An 11,358-nucleotide genomic window follows, 5' to 3' on the forward strand; every position below is an offset into this window, starting at 1 on the left:
TAACTCCCTGTCCTCTCCCGGCACCTGCTCTCCTTCCTCTCTCCCCCTCCCCCTCCTCTTCAACTCACTGCTGTCCCGTCGGTCCTCCATCAGAGTTTCGAAGTTTCTCCATGCCGAGGGAAATTCTCCGCAGGGGTTGGAGGAGGAGGTTCTTGGACATGGAGGGCTTGGGGGAGGAAGAGGAGGGGACGGACTGAGTTCGAAAGATTTTGTGCTCCTCCTCCTTCCTCCCGCTCGGCGTCTCACTGCGCGACTGCTCCGGGTGGTAGAAGATAGGGAGCTCCAGTACCTGGCCAAGCAGCGACGTCAACCGGAGAGTCATGGAGAAGGAGGAGAGAGGAGGAGGAGAAGGAGGAAAGGAGAGACCGAGGAAGACGATAGAGGAAGAAGTAGATGGACGAGGAGAAGGAGGAGGAGGAGGAGGAGGAGGAGGAGGGAAGGAGAGACCGAGGAACAAGATAGAGGAGGAGGAGGAGGAGGAGGTTTGCGTGTTTCACCTCACTAGAACTTTTCCTCTTTTCCGGGTCCACCACCAGCAGCGAGTCTAGCAACTGCATCCATTTCGCCTTCGACTGAGAGGGAATGACTTCATTAGTAGTGGAAGGGGAGGGTAGCGGGGAGGTAAGGGGGTAACGAGGGAGGAGTAGAAGGAGTAGGAGTAGGAGTAGGAGTAGTAGTAGTAGTAGTAGTAGGAGGAGGAGGAGGAGGAGGAGGAGGAAGAGGAAGGAGGCGGAGGAGGAGAGAAGGAGGAAGAGGAGGGAGGAGGGGAAGGGCTCAGGAGCAGCACCTCCTTGACATCCTGCTCCAACACGTTCGGGCTGTCGTCCTTCTCGATCCTCTCCTTGCTGATCAGGCTGCCGACCAGCTCCGGCAGGCTCGCGCGCTGGGAGGGCCAGGAGAGGAAGTGGCAGGAGCAGTTCATCTTAGCCAACAGCTTCGAATCTGTCGGCGTCCCGACGAGGCTGAACGTCTTGATCAGCTGATCGCGGTTGAAGTTGAAGTGAGTCGCCTGCGGGCAGTCGCAAACGTCCTCCACCCTCCCCATCAGTGCACAGCGCCCGCTCAGCATCTCCAGCACGATGCAGCCTGCCGACCACTCGTCGATCTTGGGAGTGTAGGAGGCGCAGCCCATCAGCAGCTCGGGCGCACGGTACCAGAGGGTCGAGACCTCGTTTCTCACCACCATGTTCTCGTCCTGGAACTCGCGGGCCAGGCCGAAGTCTCCGATCTTGAGGGTCATGCCCTTGAAGACCAGCACGTTAGCCGGCTTGATGTCGCGATGGGCGACTTTGATGCTGTGAAGGTACTCGATGCCTCGCAGAATGTCTTCCGTCCCCTTGAGGATCATCGAGAGCTTCAGCGATCGCTTTTGCCGTTTGATCACCACGTGCAGATCTGCCAGCGCCTCTTCGAAGACGATCACTGTCGAGTCTGCTGTCGCTCCTAGGATCCCGATCACGTTGGGATGGCTCCCTACCCTCTTCATCATCTCTATCTCCCGCTTGAACGCGTCCCTCCTGTGCTGCCCCGGGCTCGATTTCTTGGCGTCCTCGGGGTCAAGATCGACGTCTGGCCATATCACCTTCACCACGACTCGTTCTCCGCTCTCCAGGATCGTCGCTTGCCACACTCCCCCGTAAGCTCCCTTCCCAACTTTGTCCGACACCTACTCCTCCGGTGAGCATCATCAAGTATGCAAGAGCAGCCACGACGAGAGCAAGGAGGAGAAGGAGGACGGACCAAAAACGAGAAGGGCAAAGAAGGAGAGGAGGAAGGGAAGAGGAGAAAGGCGAGGAGAGCGGAGGAGATAGCGGTGGAAAGGGAGAGATAGGAAGATCAGGATGTGGAGGAGAGGAGAAGAAAGAAGGAGAAAGAAGGAGGAAGAAGGATCAAGACGTAGAGAGGAGGAGGCGACCTCCAGGTCGGATCTTCTGAACTTCTTGAGGTTCTGTTTCTTGGCCTGCTCCTTCTTGGGCGCTGCATCCTCGTCAGCTCCTGCTTCCCTCTCCTTGCACATTCACCTGCTTGACTCGCAGAGGGAGAGCGAGTTATGCCTGACCCTTGATCCCTCATGAAGATGCGCCGGAGGATGTGTCTCGGCATCTCGACTCCACTCACAGCTACCGCATACCCCCTCCACCTCGCCTTCCCCTTGTTTGCATACAACCTGAAAATTCTAGTTCACCACATGCCGTCCAGTCGCACTTGACGTTACCAGCGATCAGTGAGGGTCCGACATGTTCGATGTGCTCATGATGTGTCCCCTCCGACCTCCTATGTCCATCTGTAATGCACAGCACTGAGTCTCGTCAATCGCATCAGCACTGGAGCATTTCATGCACATTTCTTTCAACCATGTCCATAATTTCCTGATCTATATCTTATCCAGCATATCTTTGGATGACCGCTTGCTCTGCTTTTTTCTCAGAATCATTGGGCCTCGATATGAAACGAGCTCAATATGTACTTGACGCACTTTCGTCTCTCCTTAGATCTTTGGGACTATCTTGTCATTTTCATCGATTGTATCATACCAGATCTCAGATATAATTGTCATTGCATCTCACCCTCTCCTCTCATCTTCTGCGCTGCCCTTGTCCTGAACTGCCCTCCCTTTTCTTCCCTGCTCCGTGCTCCCCATCTCGCGTCGCCTCTTCTTTGCCTATTCTCACGTTCTCTCTCCTCTGTCCTTGAATCAGCATAAACTAACTCTCTCTTCCCTTATTCTCCTCCTCTCCTCCTCTCCTCCTCTCCTCCTCCTTCTCTCTTCTTTGCGCCATCTCTGGCAAAACGCCATGATAGCGGTTCGGATTTTACAAATGAGTTTAAAACTAAAATAATGATATATTGTTTTTATTATATAACCTTATAAATGGACATATCGTAGCATCGAGTACTCAGTGAACCCCCTTCACAGGTTTTAAACCCCCTTTCCGAGTATCACAAAACTATATAATTATTTTAAAAAGATAACAGCACTAAACGCAGGTGTATAGTAGATTCAAAAATGTAGGTGTAGAAGATGCTTGAAGATGTAGCAGATGCTTGAAGATGTAGCAGATGCTTGAAGATGTAGCAGATGCTTGAAGATGTAGCAGATGCTTGAAGATGTAGCAGATGCTTGAAGATGTAGCAGATGCTTGAAGATGTAGCAGATGCTTGAAGATGTAGCAGATGCTTGAAGATGTAGCAGATGCTTGAAGATGTAGCAGATGCTTGAAGATGTAGCAGATGCTTGAAGAACCAGCTGCTTGGAGATGTAGCAGATGCTTGAAGATGTAGCGAATGTATGAAAGTGTGGTATACAACTTCGATACTGCTCAAAGTTCCTATCTTCCTCCGGGACAATTTTGTCAGGAGTCTCTATACCCAGCTTGTTGATGTTTCCCGCCTCCCATTTAAGAACAATAAAGCAGTGTACATGTCGAATGTATGGAGACACAACGATCTATGAAGATGTAACTATATATGATGGTGTCTAATTCCTTCAGCATCTGTATCAATGAGTTGTAGGCAGGGGCGGCACAAGAAGTAGTTCTAGTTGAGAGAAGTTTCACAGCATCTACGGAAGGAAGCATATTGTTTTGTTGCTGCTCCGATTTTGGCAGGTGTGGGGAAGGATGGGGATGAAACAAGAAGGTGATTGAAGCGAGGTTGGAGATGGGAGGAGATACACTCGAGATTATCAAGAGTACAGCTCTAGCGTTACTGTACTGTTGACCTTACATGAAAGTTACAATCTCTTCTTACCTCGTCGTTGACACCTCAGAAGATTGTCATTCAGCTCAACATGTCATTACCCCATCACTCCTTGGAGATTGATGGCTTTTCCCGATCTCATCTTCCAGCCCCTCGTTGCTCTCTTCCCTGCCTCTCATTCTGCCCCTGTCCCCTCCTTTTCGTTCTTTCCATGTTCAATCGCTCTCCCTCCCCTTCAGTCTCCAGCATGGCGCCCAAAGAGCCTCGTCGGCCTCAGCCGCTTGCTCCCACTCGCCTGCTGCTTCCCGCCGTCAGGTCAACCCACAAGTCCCTCCTCCCTCCTCCCTCCTCCCTCTTCACCTCCTGGCTTTCGAGCGCGCGCTTGTTCGGAGTCCCGTTAACCCTCCGAGTCTTGAGCGTCTCCTGCTCGACATGCGAGCTGAGGTTCTCCAGCTCCTGCTGGCACTGAAGCATGCTGTCGCAGTTCTTGAGGACAATCTGAGGAAGGGAAGATGCGATCAGCAAGGCTTCTGCTCGTCCTCGTCCTCGTCCACGTTCTTCACCTCCTCCTCCTCCTCCTCCTCCTCCTCCTCCTCCTCCTCCGCTAGGGATCACTTCACCTTGAGCTCCTCCTCTATCCTTGAGGCGTCGTCCTTCTCCTTTTGCAGATCCTTGTACTCCGAGGATTGCAAGACGTCGACGAGGCCCATCCTGGTCCTCCTGCTCCCCACCTTCCGCATCCCGTCCCAGCACAGCACCTTGCTGGGCATGTCCAGCCCCACCATCATCTCACCGGCTCCAGCGCTCTGTTCGCAGTACAACTTGGCCTGTTCAAAGTGCTCGAAGACGAGCAGTCTGCTCAGCATGTGGATTGCCAGCTTCTTCAGCCCCTGAAGCATCCTCGGATCCTCCCGCTGTTGGACGTTCCGCTGTTGGACGTGAGGCACCACAAAGTCGCTGGCCCTCCCGATGGCCCCCATCGGCAGCCTGCCGGTAGGCGGCGACCCGGAGAGCTTGTCGAGGGCGATGGCAGCAAGAGGCCTGCTCCTGAAGGAGGAGGAGGAGGAGGAGGAGGAGGAGGAGGAGGAGGAGGAGGCAGCCTGCAGCTCCCTGTCACAGTCTTGAGCTCGGCGGAAGACGAGGCAGTCCAGGTCTTCCCCGAAGGCTGTCGACAATGCCGTCTGAAGGTCCGACGACTGCGGGTGATCGATCAAGAACAGGGTGGATAAGCAGCCGAGGGCGGAGGAGTCGGCGGGGAGTTTGACGGTGGAGACGTGGGTCTTGTTTTGTAGCTTGTCAGAAGCAGCTTTCATGGCTGCCAGCTTCTCCTCCACCGCTTTCTTGTAGTTGGTCACAGCCGGCAGCTGCTGCTCGCACACCTGCCGTAGAGCCTGGCAGTCCTCGTGCTCGGGACGAGAGTAGAAGAATCGGATGTCCTCTGAGACCTCCCGAGTCTTGGGCAGCCTGTCGACAGCGTTGTCGATGCAGCTCTGAGCTAGCGACAATTTCCGGCGGATTTCTTGCTCCTGCTGCTGCCTCGCTTGTTCCTCAGTATCCCTCTGGTCCTGCTCTACAGAGAGTTCACTGATGCTGAACTCTTCCTCCATGTCTTCTTCTTCCCTCCGGCTCGCAGACCCATCCTCTTCGCTGACCGATGGGGGCTTCGGCACTGACAAAGTCTCTCGGCCGACCTGCTGTAGCTCTATGTTGCTCTCGATGTCAAACTCAAGGCTGCAGGTGCTCTCCCAGAGCTCGGAGGAGCCTTCGGGGACGAGTCGGAAGCTGCCGGAGACTTCCGGAGCAGCGGCATTGAGCGTGACAGGGTCAGCGAGCAGGGTGAAGTGAGTTCTTCCTATCAGGCGCGGCTTCACTGTTGCCTTCCAACCTTCCTCGCTGTGGAATTCCGAAGGTCTCCCTCCTCCGTCGCAGGCTCGTACCAGGAAGTCCCACTGTAACATGTTGCTCGGGGAGGCAGTCAGGTTCAGCTTCAGCTGCTCCACGGGGCCTGGGGGAGAAGGTAAGGAAGAGGAACGGCAGAGAGGGAGGAGCTACCTGGTCTCACTTCGACTTCGCACTCGCCTGACGGGATTTCGCTGCTGTTGCTGTAGGTGGGCCGCGTGTCGGTGAAGACGGCGTGAACTTTGTGTTTCCCAAGGTGGAAGAGAGTCAAGGTAGCGAGCAAAACATTCTTGTCGAAAGAGATGTAATCGGCCTGTACTCTCTCAGTCCCGCAGTAGAAATTGACGTTGGGCATGGCGCTCATCCCTTCAACATCCTTCTTGTCCTCGGTATGAAACTGAACCTTGGCATCAAACCTTGCCTCTGCGATGTCGATGTCGATTTCACTTCTCGTCTTCCTCCTCCGCTCGTTGTCCCTCTTCTTCTTCTGCAGGTAGCCCACCTTGCTTCCCACCGTCATCGCGACCCTCATCACTGAGTTCCGCGGGTTCACGACGATCCTCAAGTCGTATTGAAGTCTCTTGCTGGATATCACAGCGTCGTATTCCCCAGCTGCAAGGGCCGGGATCGTTCTCAGTCTGAAGCAGGGCCCCGTTGACCCATCGATCTCCTTCTCCAGCAAGACGGACTTCTTCTTGACCGTCATCTTGAGGCCAGAGTTCCACTCCGATGACAAGTTGTTCCCTGCCACGTCCGCCACTATGAACCTGTGATCACACTCTTGCTGCGACATGCTGTCGACTACGATCGAGAGCGGCTCCGGCCCAGACTCCATGCAGATCTGGTCTGGAACTCCCGCCACAACCTGCACGTCAAGTCTGACAGGCTCGAGGCAGAAGTTCTCAACACCAGCCTCAGTCTCAGCGCGGATGGTGACGTGGAGGGTCAGGGAGCCTTTGGCTGGTCGCGACAGCAGCCGAGCGCTGTAGACAAGCAGGCTAGCTCCCTCGACCTTAATGTAACTGGCAGCCGTTTGAGGTGCAACGACGTTGACGGTGCCTGGCTCGCAGATCTGGACTTGGACACTTTCTCCCTCCTCCTTGGGTTCATCGTAAGTGAATCGGAACGCAGCTATTTCCTTAAGAGTCACTTCTCTGGCTTCGATCTCGTAGCCGTTCTGGTCGACCATTGTCCCGAGGAGTTGAAATGTTTCCCCTACTGTCAACTGCGACGAGTTGATCAGGCTGAGCTTCAGCCTGCTGGGTACACCCGGTTTGACTTTGACGTTTATCGAGTACTTGCACAGCCTCGTTGTCTTCCCGTCTTGTTTCTTCATCACTGAGACGGTGTGGGTGGGAGCTGAAGGCACTTGAAGGGAAGGGAGCGCGATAGGTCGACAACCGGCCACTTGAACCCTCCGATCATGCTGACGAGCCCAGCTGACCTCGACCTGCACGTTTGACAAGTCGTTGGACGACTCGTCCGTGCGGTCATGGCAGCTCTGGTTGGCCTCGTCGGTGAGCTGGAGGGTCAGGTCTGAGATTTCGTCGCCATGCTCTGCGACGATCTCTACCTCTCGCTCCTCGTCGTCGCATCTCTCCAGCGGCAGCTCTCGGTCAGCTCGCAGCAGCTTCACCCTCCTGGGAGAGCCGCTCGGCACCAGCGTCTTGGTCAGCCTCGCATGGAGCAGAGTCTCCTCAGTCTCGTACAGCAGGTCGAGAGTAGCTTGCAAGCTCTTCGGAAACTCCTCCGAGTCGCAGAAAAAAACGTTGGGAGCCAGGGCATCCGGGTCAAGGGAGTCTAGGAGAGACTTGTGGTAGACGAAGCAACGACCCTTTATGGCGTCTGGATGAAGATCCTCCGGGCTATCCTTATCCCGTTCCAGCAGGCGGGAAGTCAGAGAAGATTTGAGCTTGTAGTACTCCACAGTCATACCAGTGGCCGGAACGTCGAGGCTGGAGTCGTTGAAGATAGATAAGATCCTGCCGTACACGTTGACCTTAGGGTAAGTCTTGCGATGGTCGCTCTTCTGAAGCTCCCACTCTGTTTCCATTACGATGAAGTCTCCAACTTGGAAGAAGCCATGATCCTTGTGAGGGATTCCTGCAGGAACTTGTTGTTCCAATATCTTCTTCTTCCACCGGTCACAGTCACCCTTGTTGAACGTCTTGGAGTCATCGCAACATGCTCCTGGGGCGCAAGAGAACAAAGTGCTGACGCAGTTTGACTGGAGGTGACAGAGTCCCTTCTTCACATCTTTTCCTTCCCACTTGGATTGTTTTGACAAGACGAGATCTGGGCTGGTCAAGAGAAGCTTGCTCCCGGTAACTGAGCTGCAGACATTCTCACTTTCGTCCTGTATGGTGATATCGATGGGATCGAAGTTCTCGTAGTTTTTCAGTTCGGTCCAAGGAACGTCACTCTTGATGCTGCTGGCTGGTCCATGTTCAACTGTGATCAAGATGCTGCACTGAACCTCTTTCTTCTTGTCAACGTCTGCTTCCTCCAGTCCTTCACTCACGATGACCTTGGCTGAATGCGTCCCGACTTTTGCTCTGGTCACGCAGAGGTCTGAAATCCTAGCGGTCGACCCTTGAAAGTTGTAAGTGAAAGAAATCTGCATGTTCTCAGCGTCATCTGCAACGACGGAAACCCTGTGAGTAGAGTTGCTCAGCGAGATTGTGTTGTTGTACTTGTCGACGACTTTCAGTGCATGCGAGCTCTCCTTGCCCAGCACACAGCAGATGGTGGACTCGTTGGGGTCGAGGGTGACACTATCCATATCTCCGGGTACGATCTCGAACGTCACTGGGTCACTCTGGAAGGACCTGCCATCGTCCTCTGGCTTCAGGTGCAATACGTACTTGTCAGCTATCGACAAAGTCAAGAGGTCAGCAGACCACTGAGCCTTGTTTTCGTCGATGTGAAACTCCTTTTCAAAGTTCTTCTGCCCCTTGAGAGTTGCTTTCATGCTTGGTGTGTAGCCTTTAATTTCCTCGCCCATCGAATTCTTGCAGGATATCCGAGGGAAGAGAATGGCAGGGCCAGCCTTGAAACTCTTGTCTCTGTACGTTGCAATCACTCTACGCACAATCTTGCTCTCATTTAAATTCTTGATAGCGTCGAATTCCTCCTGCGTGATATGCTTCATAGTTTTGTGCGGTATTTCATGTAGAGAATGTTTCATGCTGTTGTCTGGATACAGCTCATCCAACTCGACATTGCCGATACAGTTACTGTTTGAGAAGTGCCCTTTTTGCAAGAATCTCACAACCTTCCCCACAACCCTCATAGCATTCTTCTTGTACTCCCTGGTGTTAATAAGCTCAATCAACTCACCGACCTCAAACGTCTCGTTGCAGATCACAACTTTGTCATGTTCAGAAACATCTTTAACTGGATCATGTGTGGGGTTTTCTCCTTGGAACGAGACCTCGGTATCGTACGTGAGATGGCATTTGTTCACCCAATAGTCATATGGTGCAGCTAGATTCTTCTTACTGAAAGCCTTCTTCAGCTTGTTTACACTCTCTGAACTGCTGCTGAACTCCCGTTTGTTCGACTCTGGTACGACCGCTCGATCTACAAACAGGATCCCAAACGTCCTCTCGTAGCAACGCTCTGGTGCATTCGCATCTTTGCGGTGATGCATGAAGTCAGGATAGAAGTGCTCTCCAGGTAGCCAGCGGCCCATCCAGAACGTCATGAAACGTCGTTTGTCGCTGAATGTTCGACCCGGCATCTTATCAACGTATGGTACAGTTTCCACCTGCTCCTTCCGAGGGAAGTAGAACACAGCTCCAATGACAACCGAGGTGGTTGACTTGTCGACTTCGAACTCAACGTGGATCGGGAAAATATCTGCAGCGCCGTCGAGCACTTGATCGATGCAGCAGGTTGAGCTAGACAGGCGATAAACTTGAGGAGTCATGGAGTGGTTGAGAAGGACATGGAACTTGAAGTCGATCTGGCTTATGTGTGCTCTATCATTGTCTATGAACTTGTTCAACATGTCTTTCAGTTTCTGCATCTCTTCCAGCACGAACTTGATCGTCTTGCCAGGCCGACTGGTAGAAAGCAGGCAGGACTTTCCAGTTTGCTCCAGGAGCCTGTCTAGAAACCTGCCTGACCCCTCGATCTCTCCCTCAAGGTACAAGTAGTACATCGCCCTGAGGCTTGCAAGGTAATCCTGAAGGGCCTCTGGGGAGAAAGCTCCGTTACTGCTAAATCTGTTAACATTGAAACCTTCAATCTCAATCCTGCAGAAAGTGGACGTGACGTCTGCTCCATCGTCGAGGGGCATCTCATACACATCGGCAATGAATTCACCTTTGTTCGGCTCAGTCACAACCGTGACATGCTTGCTGTCCCGCGTCTTGCTGCTAACAATGTAGGTCTCGCCCAGGAAGTTGCAGGCACTCTTCGCTCCCATCCCGTAGCGTGAGAAGGTGCCCGCGAGGTATCTGCCAAAGGAGTCGATCTGCATCGAGGAGGAGTCGTTTTGGGAGGCATTTTCGCAGCCCATCTTGAACATCACCGTCGGGTCGTCTGTCCCGATCCCGTTGTCGTCGATCACCAAACTTTTGTTCTGCCAGTCCAGGGTGATCAGGATGGTCTTGGGCTCCCCTGGTGGTTTGCAAAGGATGTACTGGATCGAGTTGTCGACCAGCTCGCCAATGGCTGACAGGAAGCAGCAGTCTGCTGTCACGCTGTCGATAAACTTCTCCTTGGAAGGCTTTGTGTCTGCAGTTCGTACATGCTTGCGTTTCTCTCGATTTCCTGCCGCACTATCAGATACTTGTCACAAACAAAAAGTATGCCGATGATCACCTCTTGGTACGAAAGATGTGTGTTCGCCATCTTGTATGCCGCAGTCGGTGTTGGGCCTCTGTGCCATTCTTCGAGCGTCGCAAGCTTGCGATCACAGACGGACGAAAGATGGGGAACAGGGGGAAGAGATATGAAGAGACCAGAAGGAGAGGGAAGGAGAGGAGAGGAGAGGAGAGGAGAGGAGAGGAGAGGAGAGGAGAGGAGAGGAGAGGAGAGGAGAGGAGAGGAGAGGAGAGGAGAGGAGAGGAGAGGAGAGGAGAGGAGAGGAGAGGAGAGGAGAGGGAAGGGAGGAAATGGGGAAGGTGGCAGAACTTGGTTTAGCTACATTTGGACCGGTAGGTGGAAAGGCTGTGTAATTCATGAGTGCATTAAAATGAAAAACTTCGGTTCAGACCATAAGTAATTGAAGCAAGGTGCAGAGGTGTGCCATCTAAATCGGGTCATTACCTCTTGAGGGGGGTGGGGGTAGGATCTTTGCTGGGAAACTCGTTTGTCGCAATGATAATTGAGTAATCATGATTACTCAACTCATCCACGAACGAGGCTCATAACCGTTGTGGTAAGAAAATTGGCCGCAGCCCGGCCAGCCCTTTACTCAAAGTTAAGTTAAAATCAGTACGAGGACAATCAGGAGAGTCGAGGAGGCTTGACCGTGGGCCTGACACTGTCGCACAGGCCAAACGGCGAGAAGAGAAAAGACAGCGAGAACCAAACCCAATACTGCCGACTACTCCTTTACTGCTGTCGGCCAGCACTCACCGTCGCCTTTGCGGCAGCCTTCGGGCCGGGCCGCGTCATTCCCGGCCCGGAGGTTTCGGCCGCAGTGAATTCGAAACTGAGCCCTCGCGGCATAGTTTGACTGAGGCGGGCCAGGCGTGTACTCAGTAGAGGCAACAAGGGGGGTACTTTGTAAAGGATACGGTGGGGTGG

The 11,358-nt window shown here is 53.4% G+C and overlaps 2 protein-coding genes across 2 annotated transcripts; both read right to left on the reverse strand.

Moving 5' to 3' along the window:
- Nucleotides 1–64: 64 nt before the first annotated feature.
- GUITHDRAFT_109830 (hypothetical protein) lies at nt 65–2,103 on the reverse strand (the record flags this gene model as incomplete). Its single annotated transcript, XM_005831305.1, has 5 exons — nt 65–289; nt 498–572; nt 788–1,666; nt 1,916–1,977; nt 2,022–2,103. 5 exons carry the CDS (start codon nt 2,101–2,103, stop codon nt 65–67), a joined length of 1,323 nt encoding a protein of 440 aa, XP_005831362.1.
- Nucleotides 2,104–3,934: 1,831 nt separating this feature from the next.
- On the reverse strand, nt 3,935–10,495 carry GUITHDRAFT_109831 (hypothetical protein; the record flags this gene model as incomplete). The annotated part of the gene is made up of 5 exons (XM_005831306.1): nt 3,935–3,997; nt 4,060–4,197; nt 4,320–5,704; nt 5,752–10,377; nt 10,429–10,495. 5 exons carry the CDS (start codon nt 10,493–10,495, stop codon nt 3,935–3,937), a joined length of 6,279 nt encoding a protein of 2,092 aa, XP_005831363.1.
- Nucleotides 10,496–11,358: the final 863 nt, after the last annotated feature.

Source organism: Guillardia theta (genome assembly GCF_000315625.1).
Source record: "Guillardia theta CCMP2712 unplaced genomic scaffold GUITHscaffold_41, whole genome shotgun sequence".
In the NCBI taxonomy this organism is placed as follows: domain Eukaryota; class Cryptophyceae; order Pyrenomonadales; family Geminigeraceae; genus Guillardia; species Guillardia theta.